General features: G+C 52.2%; 1 protein-coding gene across 3 annotated transcripts in view; it reads right to left on the bottom strand.

Moving 5' to 3' along the window:
- DLL3 (delta like canonical Notch ligand 3) overlaps positions 1-15,264 on the bottom strand; it is a 329,262-nt gene that overhangs the window by 241,739 nt on the left and 72,259 nt on the right. For all 3 annotated transcript variants that reach the window (XM_075915298.1, XM_075915296.1, XM_075915297.1), the window contains exons 6-7: positions 13,507-13,723; positions 1,525-2,191 (exon numbers count right to left, since the gene is read on the bottom strand). In XM_075915298.1, the coding sequence (XP_075771413.1) occupies positions 1,525-2,191; positions 13,507-13,723 (884 nt within the window). The remainder of the gene's footprint in view (positions 1-1,524; positions 2,192-13,506; positions 13,724-15,264) is intronic.

Genomic DNA, 15,264 nt, shown 5'->3' with positions numbered 1-15,264 from the left:
TGACCGCAGTGGACTGGTTCCACTGACAGCGCAGTGCATAGCTACTGAAATCAGCCCACTGCAGTGGAGATCTGCACTGAATTGCAATGACTGCAGTGCAGGGGGGTGATTTCACCAGCTCTCCATCCCAGTAGTGTTCTGCATTGAGTTGCTCTGGTATACTGATCGCAGTGGACTGATTTCCCTGATTGCATAGTCAGTGAAATCAGCCCACTGCAATCAAGATCTCTGCACCGACCTGCAGTGTAACTACTGAGTCATCCCCATATCACTTCAGAGAACATGTAAGGGAGGTCTGCAGCTGATTTCACTGCGTTGATTCCAGCTGAACATGCAACAGGGATGGAATGGAAAAGTGCCTCCTGGTGCAATTCTCACTGATGTCAGTGCCAGCACCATCCTCTTACACTAGGGCTGGATTTGACCCATGCCCGGGTCTGATTAACAGAGGTGCTGAATACCTGGACTGCCCGTTGATTTCACCTTGGGCTGGGAGTACCCAGCAATTCTGGAGTCAGGTTTTGGGGCATGATGAATTACACTGATGTCTGTGGCGAGATCTGGAAATCCTCACTAAATTACTAGCGACTGCCGCACTGAGTTTCCAGTGAGTGCAATGCACCCGCTGAACTGTGCGGATTTCAGAAATCCTGCGCTGACGCGCCAGTGATGGCAGGGCCTCCGCTGGTTTCAGAAATCACGCGCCAGATTGCTGCCACTGTGCAGCCACTGAACTGCGCCGATTTCTGAAACCCTGCGCTGACGTGCCAGGGATTGCAGAAACTGAGTGCCCCGTGGGCAAAGGCTACAGCAGGGGTGGGCAATAATTTTTGCCCGGGGGGGCCACTTCAAAAATTTTTGAAGTAGCTCTGGGCCACCCCAGAAGGGGTGGGGCTACCCACCCCCAGACCATGATTGGTGTGGGGGTGAGGGATCCCCTTTGTCCCCCCTTCCTACTAGGCACCCATGCCCTGGAAGAGACTTGGCACGCTCCCCCACTCCCAGGCCAACCAGGGCCTGGCGGCAGGAGAGCACGGGAAACCTCCTCCCGCCCTAGGAGGAGCACGTGGCACTTCGAAGTGCTGCGGGCTCCTCACAGGGCTGGGGCGGGGTGAAGGAAGCTTCACGCAGCTCCCACACCCCACTCAGACCCTGATTGTGCTGGGGACGGGGGAGCATGGGAAGCCTCCTCCGCTCTCCGCTTCCCCCGCCCTGCGAGCAGCACTTCAAAGCACTCATTGGGCTGGGGGCGGAGGAGCAGCAGGGCCTCCGCGGGCCAGATCCGTCCACTTGGCGGGCCAGATCCGGCCCACGGAGGCCCCTTTGCCCACCCCCGGGCTACAGCCTCCCTGCTGATTCCAGACACCCTGCTCTGAATCACTAGCTGCGGCACCCTGCTGACTTGCGCCAACTTGCGGACTCCTGCGTTGCACCAGTCTGGGGTTGCCAGGCCGATTCCGGCGAGCACGGACCCCGCAAGGGCCGAACGGGGCCCGGCCCCCCACGAGATGCCAGCTCACTTACTTCTCCGTCTTCTTCCTGCAGCCGGCGTCCCCGCTGACATCCAGCAGCTTCCGCTTGCAATTGAACTTGTCTCGGAGGCTGTCGCTGCCAAACCTGGGCTCCTTGTTGGGCACCTTGAATCGCCCCGGCGCAATGAGGAACCCTTCCCTCTCCTTCAGGTTGTTGATGGTGTCCAGGTCATTGCGGACCGGGCCCTTCACCTGCTTGCGGCCCTGCCTCATCTGCCGGAGCACTGCCAGGGCAGCGCACACCACCAAGGCCAGGGTCACCAGCCCCAGGGCGAAGGAGATGGCCAGGGCCACCGGGAAGGGGTCGTCGACCGCCAGCCGCCGGCTGCTGGCTGGAGTGGGGCTGTGCACCTTGAACTCGCAGCTGGAGCCCATGTAGCCGGCCGAGCACTCGCAGACGTGGCCGGAGAAGTGGGTGTAGCAGGTGCCGCTGTTGAGGCAGGGGCTGGAGCCGCAGGCATCCACGCGCACGCTGCAGTCCTTGCCGCCGTAGCCCAGGGTGCAGGAGCAGGTGTAGCTGTTGGGCCCGTCCAGGCAGGTGCCCCCGTTGACGCAGGGGTTGCAGGCGCAGTCGTCAATGTTGCGCTCACAGCGGGTGCCGGTGAAGCCGGGCCGGCATTTGCAGAGGACCCGGCGGCCCAGGTCCAGGCAGAGGCCACCTAGGAGGAAGCGACGGAGTGTCAGACGGGCAGGGGGAGCGATTGATTTGGTGGGCATGGTCAGAGGGGGGTGGGATTCTGCCAGAGACGCCCCGGGATCAGACTCTTCTAGCTCCAAGGCAAATTAGGACCCCTTGTGCTTGGAGCATGGAGTGTAGCCCATCAGCGCCCACCCTATGCAGAGAGTGCTCTGCCAGGGCAGGGCCCCAGGCACCGGGGCACCATGGGCTCTCCTGGTCCCTGCCGTTGGCTTCCTGAGGACGGGAACACTTGCCTCAGTTGAGCCATCGAGGTCAACACAAGGGATCCGAAGGAGGAGGCCTGATTAGATGAGCTAACGGTCCCATTCGGGCTGGGTGCTATATGCAGACATTAGACCAAGACCTCGAGTGATCTGCTTTCCCGGATCAGAGGGGGAGACAGCCAGACTGTCCGTGGCTCACCAGGGTCCCACAGGCCCCAGGTCTGGGAAAGTAACCAGGAGTCCAGAGTTCCTGTCCATTGCCTGAGCATGGAATGGGACTGAAATGACAACGCCAGCAGCGCCCATCCGTCCCCTCTCCCTTGCACTGCCCCCTCTCCCCATAGCGTTGCCAGGTGTCCGGTTTTTGCCCAGACAGCCTGGTAATTGCGTCTTCTGTGCAGTAAAAAAACCAGAAAATACCAGACACATAAAATGTCCAGTATTTTCTGTTTTCATCGGACGGAAGGCTGGCAGGGGCAGCCTTCCCCTGCCGCATCTGGTGGGGGTGGGGAGCGCAGGAATTTAAAGGTGCAATGACTTTTTTTTTTTTTTTGCTCAACTTTTTTTTTTTTTTGGTGAAAGTATCTGGCAACCCTACCGCCCCAGCCTGCCCCATGTGCCCTCTCTGGCGGGGAGCTCTGGCTCCGAGGTCCCACCAGCTCCCAGCCATAGTAGCTAGGTTGCTAATACAGGAGCCCAGTTAGTGCCAAGTGGAGGCCTGTGCCTTGCATACCTAGCACTGCAGCAGGGCTCAGGCAGAGGCGGCCAAAAGACCACCACATCCCAGTCAGCTGGAGAAGGCAGGGTCCCCCACTCAGCCAACTAGCCCACCTCTTCCCTGGCTTTGATTGGAGGCTTAGCGCCTTCCCAGCTGAGTGGGAAGCTGCCAGTAAGGACACAGGAAGTGCTGCCCCGCCCCGTTCCATCTGGAGATTGAAGGCAGATGCTGCAGAGAAAGGTCTACACCTGCCCCCACCTACCCCACTGCCACCTAACTGGACCGTAGCATCCCACTGGGAGAAAAGGAATCTTCACTTCTCCCTTGGCACACACGCCCCGCCCTCGGGAAAGTGACCTGATTGTGCCCAAAAACCATTGAAGTCTTCCTCCCCCCAAACATGACTCAGCCTCCCACTGCATCCGGTACAGCGCCACCCAGCAATGCTGATTTACACAAGGAGGGGACACCAGTAGAGCGACACCGTTTCCTACTGCCTGGAGATCTGGTCCCGGCCTCTTGCTGGTTAACGAGGCAGCATGGATTTAATACAAGCACCTCTACTTTTAAAGGAATGCAAGAGCGCTCCCTTGGAGGAACACAGACGGTCAACCCTCAACGCCACAGCCAGATCCCCACGCCCGCTCAGGATTCACAAGCCACAGCTGGCCTGTACTTGTCTCTGTGATTCACAGCCACAGCCACACACACACCCTCTACAGAATAGTAATAGAAATGTAGCCGTGTTAGTCTGGTGTAGCTGAAGCAAAAGGAAGTGGGTCTGGCCCATGAAAGCTCATCATCTAATAAACCATCTTGTTAGTCTTTAAAGTGCTACATAGTCCTGCATTTTGCTTCACCCTCTACAGGACATTGCCACTGTCAGCCCAGCTCACCACAGGACATGATTACGGTTAAAAAACAAAAATAGTTCTGCAGCACCTTAGACACTAACAAAAGATGTAGATGGTGTCATGAGCTTTCGTGGGCACAACCCACTTCTTCACAACCTTCTGAAGAAGTGGGCTGTGCCCATGAAAGCTCAGGACACCATCTACATGTTTTGTTAGTCTCTAAGGTGCTGCAGAACTATTTGTTGTTTCTTAAGTTTTTTCAGTTACAGACTAACACGGCGACCACTCTGAGATAATATTACGGTTGTAAGAGCAGAGACTGTGGTTTGCTCCATGTCTGTACAGTGCTTGGCACAGTGGGGTTCTGGAATGGCTAGGCACTAACAATGACAAATGTACATCGCCTGGCACACTGGGGTTCTGGAGTGGTTAGGCACTACCATAATACACCTAACAATGACAAAATGTACAGCACCTGGCACAGTGGAGTTCTGGGGTGTCTAGGAACTACCGTAATACACCTAAGAATGACAACATGTACAGCACCTGGCACAGTGGAGTTCTGGGGTGTCTAGGAACTACCGTAATACACCTAACAATGACAACATGTACAGCGCTTGGCACAATGAAGGATATCCATGATTGAGGATGGAAGTGTCAGCAGGTGTGTTACAGCAATACCCCTAATAGCAATCAAAATGTACAGTGTCTAGTGCAATACAGGCCGGAGCCACGACTGGGGCTCATTGGTGCTACTGCCAGGCTAACTATAACAGTAGACGGCCGTGTGTTCGCAATCTGGTCTGAGATGCCAGAGACCTGAGTTCTAGTTCTAAGGGCTGCTTGCTGGGTGACAGACAACTCAGTTCCTTTTGCGCTCTCTCGCACTGTGCCTCAGTTTCCCCCATCTGTCCAATGAGGAGAAGGATGCCAACTTTCCTTACAAAGCGCTTTGAGATCCGCTGATGGAAAGAGCTAGGGGTGATGATTATTCGTAAACCTTCATATGGCATCTGGTCCTACTTTGGGCATAAATCCAGATCATCTGACACTGGGTCCTTATTTGTACTGGTGTAACCACACAGATTTGGGCCCCAGCTTGGGTCTCCCCACCCCCGAGCAACCTCTCTGGTTTTGCTATTTCTCATTGCTGGTAGCAGGATTGAGCCCAGCTCATGAATCTTCATCTCACCATCAGCACCACCATCAAAGGAACGGTTAAGCCCACCACAGGGGCAAAATGCTGCTCCTGGCTACCCCAGAGCAACACCTGTGTGTATGTGAAAGCAGAATCGGAAGGCACTGAGCCCTGACACGGGGCTGCATTTGAGCACAGCACAGAAGGAAAAGGAGAAGAACGGCCAGATGCTGCCCCATCTGCAACCCACCCCCTGGTCCCAGGCTGACTGATCCTCAGCAGAAGATACAGTGGTCCCAAGACTGCTCTAATTCCCCTAGGAGAGAATTCCTGGCCACGCCCCCATCCCAGGGGATAAAATTCTATGACAGTGCTTCTTATTCATAGGGCAGGGGTGGGCAAAGGGGCCTCGTGCTCGCCACGCAGACGGATCCGGCCTGTGGCCGGCCTGCCACTCCCCCACCCCTAGGCCAATCAAGACCTGGGGATGGGGGAGCACACGACACCAGCGGGAACCATGCACCACTGGCGGCGGGAGGAGACTTTCCCCTCGCCCCTGGCTCCTGATTGGACTGGCCACGGGGAGAGCTACCCGCCCCGCCTTGCCAGGAGGGAATTGCGCATCCCTGGCAGGGTGGGGCAGGGAGCAAGAGATTTTGCGCACTCCCCTACCCCTGATTGGCCGGGGGCAGGGGGAGCATGTGAAGTTTCCTCCCCCCACCAGGGGTGGGCAGCACCAGTGGGAACTGCATGCCCCTGGTGGGGCCAGGCAGGAGAGCCAGAGACTATGTCTGCTCCCCGGCCCCCAGGCCCTTCTGAGTGGCTGGGAGGCGCGCTGAGGGGAGAGGAGGCAAGGTGCCTCCCAAACTAAGGGAAGAGCCTCCCTTCAGACCCCCTCCTGCTGTGTTCTTTCTTTCTTCCTTCTTTCCTTCCTTCCTTTCTTGGGGGGGGGGAGAAGTGTGCCCCCTGATTGGCCTGGGAGCAGGAAGTCTCCTCACACCGCCAGGGGCACAGGCACCTAGAGGGAACCATCAGCTGTTCAAAGCAGGGCGGGGGACAAAGACTTCATGTGCTCCCTCACCCGCAGGCCAATCAGGGTCTGTGGGCAAGGGAGCACTCCAAGTCTCCTGGCCTCACCCCTTCCACCTGAGGCCCCGCCTGTAACCACTTCAGAAATTTACAAAGTGGCCCCCTTCCAAAAATTGTGTCATAGGTTCTTAGCCTTCCAAAGGATCATCATGACCATCTAGTCCAGCCCTCCTGTACAGCACAGGCCATGGGACCTCGCTGAATTAATTCCTGTTTGAACTAGAGCAGATGGTTTAAAACACAAGCCTTGATTTAAAGTTCCCAGCAATGAAAGATCCACCGCCCTCCTCGGCAAGTTGTTCCAATGGTTAATTGCTTTTGGATGTTGCCTTTTTCACCCTGAATTTGTCCAGCTTCAGCTCCCAGCCACCAGATCATGTTAGACCTTTCTCTGCTAGGCTGAAGAGCCCAAGATCACATTATTGATAGCCTGGGATCAAGTCTTCTATTAAACGTCTCTTTGTAAGCGAAAAAGTCTCTCACTACAAGGCAAGTTTCCCAGTCACTTGATCATTCTCCTGACTCTTCTCTGACCCTCTGTAATTTACCAGCATCCTTCTGTACCAGACCTGCAGCAGTCTCCTGTGAGTGAGTATGCAAGTGAGGGCAAAGGGGCCGATAGACTTTCCAGGCCCCTACGCAAGGCGAGGGGGACCCTTGCTCCGCAACCCCAGAAGGGGTGGGGCTGGGGCTGTACAGTGCTGCCCAGACTCTGCTGCATGGAGCTCTGGCAGCGATTTAAAGGACCCAGGGTGTCAGCCAAGAGCTCTGGGCCCTTTTATACCACCAGGTCCTGGGCAGTTTCCCCCCTCTTCTCCCCCCATCCTCAGGCACAAATGGACTTGTTGGATCCTTACCTTACCAGAGGCAGGAAGAGCCCAACTGGCTATCAGTTCCCAGAGTGATCTCTTTCATGCACAATTTACTTGCTTCTTGTGACCCTTTTCCATCTGTGTAAGCAGCTTCCTGTCTGATCAGGGCCCTTTGGCGAGTTTTCTTGCCCTCCTTGAGCTCTCCCTTTCAGAAGGCTAGTGCCAGCTTTTGGAACAATTCTTTTGTTCCGCTTCGGTCTATTAGCAGCAGCACCGCACCAGCTGCTGGACACTGTACAGAGAGAAAGGCCCTGCCGCGAAGAACTTGTGATCTGACACACCTACCAAGACTGGGGTTTTATTTCCCCCCTAGAAGATCTGCTCTAATTCAAACCTGAATTGATGATCCAGGGCAGTTCCAGGGCCAGGATTATAGAAGAGGTCAGTGACAGATTGTTACAATGGTGCCTTCTGGCCTTGGATTCTCTGAAAGTGCGGGAGGGAAAACTGAGACAGGAAGCAAGTTTTGCCCCAGGTCACACAGCAAAGCAATGGCAGAACTAGGAACAGAACCGAGACCTCCAGAGGCTCGGGCCAGTGTGCTACCATGCAGCCTCTTCTCTAGCCTGTGGCATAAGACTGTTGTTTCTATAATGGGAGGGTCCCCATTGTGACAAAGGCTGTACATTTGTATGGCTATTAGGTGTAGTACAGTAGCACTTATGAACCCATCACGGCTCAGAGCCCTATTGTGGTGGCTGCTGTACATTTTTGTTGTAATTATTGCTATTACAGTAGCAACTGGGAACTAGTTTAGTCCTGGACATCGGCATGGACCAGGACTAAATGCTACCAGGTGTAGAACATTTTATTGCTATTAGGTGTATTACAGTAACCCCTTGGCATCCTAGACATGGACCAGAACCCCATTGTGCTATGTACTGTACATTGCTATTGTGATTAGGTGTATTATGGTAGAATCTAGGACACCCAGTCATGGGCCATGACCTCATTGCACTATACACTGTACATTTTTATTGATATTAAGGGTATTACGGTAGTACTAAGCCCGACCCTCCTCCCAGTAGCCCCGCTCCCTGGACCAGGCTCCATTGTGGCAAGTGCTGTGTAGACAGCATAAAATTCAGTCCTCTCACGAGAGCTCCTAATGTGGCATCAGAAAAGACACATCAGGTACCTGGGAGAGTGGGGTGGATCATGATAAGCCGTTCGTAATGTTCCATCTTTCCGATTTTTCAATGAATCAAAGTGCAAGATATTCTGGGTAGCCTTGGGGCGCCCCTCCCCCTCACCTTTTTGGGGTGGTGGAGAAGGGAAAAGAAAAAATGAAAGATCCCCCCAAACAGCACTGTTGTTTGTTTCTTTTCTGAACTTCACTTCCCCCTTTTTCGGGGAGCACGTGCAGGAAAAAAAACCAGCCACCTCAGTGCACTGTGCCCACGGGTCCTCCCCCTTTCCAGACTCCTGTCCCCCTTTCAAGAGTCTGAGTGGCCTTGTGTACCCCACGTTATACCACGTCACAGCTCCCTTGTGTCGGACACGAGGAGTGTAAGTAGAGCAGTGGCTCTCAGGTCAGGTCAGGACCCCAAAGTGGCTCACAACCCCATCTGAATGGGGTTGCCAGGGCTGATGTTAGACCTGCTGGAGCACAGACGAAGCCCATGCCCCACTGCTGAGTGCTGAAGCTGAAGCCTGAGCCCCATCACCGAGGGCCAAAGCCAAAGACCTGCACAGTGGGGCTCAGGTTACAGGTCCCTCGTGCGGGGCTTTGGCCCCTCTGACGGACTCAGGCTTCGGTCCCCCTCCTGAGGTCATGGAGCAATTTTTGTTGGTGGAAGAGGGTCGGTGCAATTAGAAGCAAATGTCTGGGAGGACCCAGGGGACCATATGACCTCACCGACTCCAGGGAAGTGCTGGGACAACTCCCTCTGCCTAGGCCCCACCTCTCCCCCCCCCCTTACTCCACCCTTTCCCCACCCCACCTCTTCCCCCAATGCCCCCTGCAATCATCAGCAGCTGCAGGGAAAAAGTGGAGCATGGAAGCCCCACTGCTTTGTTCCCACCAGGTAATATGGGATGCTCCTGCCCCCTTCCCCCAGAGTGGCACAGCCGGGAAGCAGAGCAGCGGGGTTGCCTTCCTCTGCTTCCTCTCCTGCTGCCAGTGAGAGTGGGGCTGGACTCCTGCTATGGGCACCAACACCTCCCACCCCCGTTAGTTCCCCTGTTGGCTTTGGCCAGCCCCTCCCACTCATGGCATTTAGGGCCCCTCATGCCCCTTGTTACAATGAATTTTTCAGAACCCCTGCTGTAGAGACACTGACCAGACAGCTGTTCAGCCTAGCACCGCAGAAGGCCTCTCTCTTTCTGGCATTTGAGTTCCCCTCTGCCCTCACTTAACCCACTTCAAAATTAAGAGCATCAACATGGCGAGCTACTTCAGAATAAGTTTCACCCGCTTCAAATCTACACCCTGCCTTATTCCAGAACAGTTCTCTGTGAGTACAAGGCCATGCCCCTAAGGGTTTGCAATCGAAGGGTACGTCTAGACTACATGCCTCTGTCGCCAGAGGCATGTAGATTAGACTACCCGGCATAGGAAAATGAAGCGGCGATTTAAATAATCGCCGCTTCATTTAAATTCAAATGGCTGCCGCGCTGAGCCGATCAGCGGTTTGTCGGCTCATCGCGGTAGTCTGGACGCTCTGCGGTTGATATCAAAGGCATTTGTTGACCTCCCAGGTATGTCTCCTGGGAGGAAGCATACCTGGAAGGTGGACAAATGCCTTTGATGTCAACCGCAGAGCGTCCAGACTACAGCACTTAGCCGACATACAGCTGATCGGCTCAGCGTGGCAGCCATTTAAATTTAAATGAAGCGGCGATTATTTAAATCGCCGCTTCATTTTCCTATGCCGGATAGTCTAATCTACATGCCTCTGTTACCAGAGGCATGTAGTCTAGACGTACCTTAAATAGACAATGGAAGGGTTATTACTAAGGCTGTCAATTAATCACAGTTAACTCACACTATTAACTCAAAAAATTGTGATTTTTAAAATTTTGATTAATCACACTATTAAACAGAGTGCCAACTGAAATTTCCTAAATATTTTTGGATGTTTTCTACCTTTTCAAATATATTAATGTCTACTGCAACACAGAATACAGAGTGTATAGTGCTCACTTTATTATTTTTATTACAAATATTTGCACTGTAAAATGATAAACAAAAGAAATAGTATTTGTCAATTCACTTCATGCAAGTACTGTAGTGCAATCTCTTTATGGTGAAAGCGCAACTTACAAATGTGGAATTTTTTTGTTACATAACTGCTCTCAAAAATAAACTAATGTAAAAACTTTAAAGCCTACAAGTCCACTCACTCCTACTTCTTGCTCAGGGAGTCACTCAGGCAAACAGGTTTGTTTATACTTTGCAGGAAATAAGGTTGGTCACTTCTAGTTTACCAACGTCACCTGAAAGTGAGAGCAGGTATTTGCATGGCACTTTTGTAACCAGCATTACAAGGTTCACACATGCCTGATATGCTAAACATCCATATGCCACTTCATGCTTTGGCCACCATTCCAGAGGACATGCTTCCATGCTGATGATCCTTGTTAAAAAAATTTGTTAATTAAATTTGTGACTGAACTCCTTGGGGGAGAATTCTGTGCTTCCTGCTCTGTTTTACCTGCATTCTGCCATATGTTCCATATTATAGCTGTCTTGGATGATGACCCAACACATGCTCTTTTTAAAAACACTTTCACAGCAGATCTGACAAAATACAAAGAAGGTACCAATGTGAGATTTCTAAAAATAGCTGCAGCATTCGACTTAAGGTTTAAAAATCTGAAGTGCCTTCCAAAATCTGAGAGAGAGGAGGTGTGGAACATGCTTTCAGAAGTCTTAAAAGAGCAACACTCTGATGTGGAGACTATAGAACTTGAACTACTAAAAAAGAAAATTAACCTTCTGCTGGGGGCATCTGATTCCGATGATGAAAATGAACATGCGTTGGTCCGCTCTGCTTTAGATTGTTATCTAGAAGATCCCGTCATCAGTATGGATGTGTGTCCTCTGGAAAGGTTGTTTAAGCATGAAATGACATTGAATCTTTAGTGAATCTGGTGTGTAAATATTTTTGAATACCAGCTAAACAGTGCCATGTGAACATCTCCCTCGGTGACATTGTAAATAAGATACGGGCAGCACTATCTCCTGCAAATCGTCACCAAATTAGTTTGTCTGAGCGACTGGCTGAACATGAAGTAGGACTGAGTGAATATATTGGATTGGAAAAGGTTCAGAAAAGGGCACCAAAATGATGAGGGGTATGGAAAGGCTTCTCTATGAGGAGAGATAATAAGACTGGGAGTTTTCAGCTTAGAAAAGAGAAGAGTAAGGGGGAATATGATTGAGATCTATAAAATCATGACTGATGTAGAGAAAGTAGATAAAGTGCTATTTAGTCCTTCTCATAACATGAGAACTAGGGGTCACCAAATTAAAATAATAGGCAGCAGGTTTAAAACAAATAAAAGGAAGTATTTCTTCACACAATGCATAGTCAACCTGTGGAACTCCTTGCCAGAGGATGGTGTGAAGGCCAGGTCTGTAACAGGGCTCAAAAAAGAGCCGGATAAATTCATCAATGTCTGTTAAACAGAATAGGCAGGGATAGAATCATAGAACACTAGAACTGGACGGGACCTTGAGAGATCATCAAGTCTAGTCCCTTGTCTCAGGGGCGGCCCGTGAGGCTAGGCAAACTAGGCAGTTGCCTAGGGCGCTACCGGCCCGGGCACCCGATGATGACATCACGGCCATGGATGGCCGTGTAGGTGGGGGCGCCAATCGCACCTTCTGCCTGGGGCGCCAGCTGCCGCAGCTGGCCTCAGGCCGCTCCTGCCCTGCCTTCACGGCAGGACCAAGCACGATCCAGATCATCCCTAGTCTCTGTTTGTCAGAAGCTGGGAATGGGCGACAAAGGAAGGATCCCTTGATGTGATGCCCTGTTCTGTTCATTCCCTCTGCAGCACCTGGCACTGGCCACTGTCGGAAGACAAGATACTGGGCTAGATGGACCTTTGGGGATCAGTGTGGCCGTTCTTATGTTCCTATGACTTTCGAATAGAAAGTTTTACATTGTTTTGTTTCCGAATGCAGGGTTGTTGGGGTTTTTTACATAATTCTATATTCGTAAGTTCAACTTTCATGCTAAGGAGATTGCTTGACAGTACTTGTTTTTGGTGAACTGAAAAATACAATTTCTTTTGTTTTTTACAGTGCAAATATTTGTAACCAAAATAAATATAAAGTGATCCTGGTCCACTCCTTGCCTGTGTTGCAATTGTAATCAGTATATTTGAAAACGTAGGAAACATCCAAAATATGTGAATAAATGGTACTCTATTAGGGTATGTCTAAAATACCACACTAGTTCGAACTAGGGTGGTTAATGTAGGCAACCGAAGTTGCAAATGAAGCCCAGGATTTGAATTTCCCGGGCTTCATTTGCATCTTGCCGGGCGCCGCCATTTTTAAATCCCGGCTAGTTCGGACTCCATGCCCGCGGCTACACGCGGCACGGACTCGTTCCACAAGGAGTACAGGTAGTTCGGAATAGGAAGCCTAATCCGAACTACCTAGTCTGTGCCGCGTGTAGCCGCGGGCACGGAGTCCGAACTAGCCGGGATTTAAAAATGGCGGCGCCCGGCGAGATGCAAATGAAGCCCGGGAAATTCAAATCCCAGGCTTCATTTGCAACTTCGGTTGCCTACATTGACCACCCTAGTTCGCACTAGGGTGGTAGTGTAGACATACCCTTATTGCTTAACAGCGCAATTAACTAAGCTTCATTTTTAAATTGTGCAATCAATTGCAATTAAAATTGCACAATTGTGATTAAATTTTAATCACTTGACAGCCCTAATTATTACCCCATTTTACAGGTGAGGACACTGATGCATGGTCTAAGTACAAGCTCATGTCACACAGGAAATCAATGGCAGAGTGGCCAGTTGAACCCCAACCCCCAGCTGCTTTAACTCAGAGGCCACCCTGCCTCTGCATTGGGTATTGTCATAGTCTAAAGTTTTGGGGATCTGCACACAAGGTATCTGCACTGCTCCATTCAGGGGGTTTCTGGGAAACCTCGGGGCGGGTGTAGAGATTCCAGCCTGCTTCCTCCCCTTTCAGACATGGACTTCTCCAGCTACCAGCTGCAAAACCCACCCAGCAGTGCCTCTTGCGATTCAAACAGCTGGGCCCTTGCTAAATGAGGTGAGAACCAGCCACTGACTTTCTGTCGCTGCTGAGGAAAAAGAGAGCAGGATGGCCCAGCAACACAGGCATCCCCCTCTCCCGTCCAGGCCTGCGTGCTGCCTTCACCCCTCTCCCCCAGCCCTGGAAAGGAAACCGGCATGGCCTTACTGTTCAGACAGGGGTTATTTGTGCACCGGTCAATCTTCTTCTCGCAGTTGGAGCCGTGGTAGCCCAGGGGGCAGTGGCAGGTGTAGCCTCCTGTGGGCTTCTCGGCACAGGTCCCTCCATTGAAGCAAGGCCCGTCGGCACAAGTCATGGCGCTGACCTCACAGTTCTTCCCGTAGAAGCCCTGGGGGCAGGTGCACTTATAGTCATTCTCCAGATCCTGGGGACAGGGGGAAGGCGAGAGACAGAAAGCAGCAGGTTCCAGATTAAATCTTTAACCACTCGCAGGGGGGCAGCAGAGAAGGCCAGGAGGACCAGCCACAAATTGCAATGGGACCCAGATACCTAACGCGGGCAAGGGCTACGAAGCCTGTGCCACCCCAAAAACCAGCTCCTGGCTGGGACCAGAAAGCTGGCCTTACAGGGAGGATGCTGTGCTGAGTCTTGGGGCTTGTCTACACTATGGGGGCAGTCATGGCAGAGCTGGGCTGGCAACAGACTTCTTCAAAAAGGAGCTAGATACATTCTTGGAAGACAGGTCCATCAATGGCTATGAGGCAGGATGGGCAGGGATGGTGTCCCCAGCCTCTGTTTGCCATGGTTGACAGAGTAATCGCTTGGGCTATGTCTACACTGCAAGGTTTTTGCACAAACATGGCTGGTTTTGTGCAAAAACCTGCGGAGCTTTCACACCTCAAATGCACTTTTGCACAAGTAAATCAGCAGTAAAACAGAACAGAGGGCTTTTGCCGGTGTAGGTAAGCCTCCTTCTACGAGGCATAACTCCCTTTTGCACTACAGCTATTGAGCAAAAAGGCAAGTGTGGATGCTCCAGAGGGGTTTCTTGCACAAGAAACCCCTGTGGGAAAAAGCACAGAATGGCCCTCAGAGCTTTCTTGTGTAAGAGCGTCCAGGCAGTGTGGACGCTCCCTTGTGCAAAAGAACATGCCTTTTGCGATGCGCTTTGAGGTGTGGACGTGCTCTTGCGCAAGACGTTTTTGTGCAAAAACGCCAGCGCAAAAGGTTTCTTGCGCAAGAAGCCTGCAGTGTACACGTAGCCTTGGTGATTCCCTGTTCTGCTCATTCTCTCTGGGACCCCTGGCATTGGCCACCATTGGAAGATGGGATACTGGACTTGATGGACCTTTGGTCCAACCTAGTATGGGATATGGGGGGGGGACACCTTTGCTTCAGGATCCTAGAAGGGCCGGGGCCTGGGGGAAGGGGCAGGGCTAAAATGCAGCCATCCCTCGATACCATCTGGTCCATGCCACAGCTCCCCCACCCTGCTCTCAGTGCTGCCCAGACTGCACCGTGTGGGGCTCCAGCAACAATTGAAAGGGCTTGGGGTTCCCGCTACCACGGCAGCAGTAGCAGCGGCCTTGAGCCCTAGGCCCTAGGGCAATGGACCCTCTTTGCCACCCCGTCAGTGGCCCTGCATGGGAATTAAGTGCCTTTGAGCATCAGAGAGCCTTAAAGCTTTGTCAATGCACAAAAATGGTATTACTCTCACTCCTAAGCAAGGGGCTGGCTCTTTGTTCTGCTTTAGCACAGGGCTGGGTACGATGGGGGCTTGGTACATGACAGCAGAGGGGATGGGCCTAGGCCTAATACACCTAATAGCAATACAAAAGTACAGCCCCTAGCACAGTGAGGTCCTGTTCCATGCCTGGGTTGCATAAACACTACCATAATACACCTAATAGCAGTGAAATCTACAGTGTCTGCCGTAATAGGTTCATCACAGGGTAGGAAGAGACC

Source organism: Pelodiscus sinensis, unplaced genomic scaffold (genome assembly GCF_049634645.1).
Source record: "Pelodiscus sinensis isolate JC-2024 unplaced genomic scaffold, ASM4963464v1 ctg34, whole genome shotgun sequence".
Classification (NCBI taxonomy): domain Eukaryota; kingdom Metazoa; phylum Chordata; order Testudines; family Trionychidae; genus Pelodiscus; species Pelodiscus sinensis.
The sequence above is the reverse complement of the archived record's forward strand: the minus strand, read 5'-3'. Positions and strand labels throughout refer to the sequence as shown.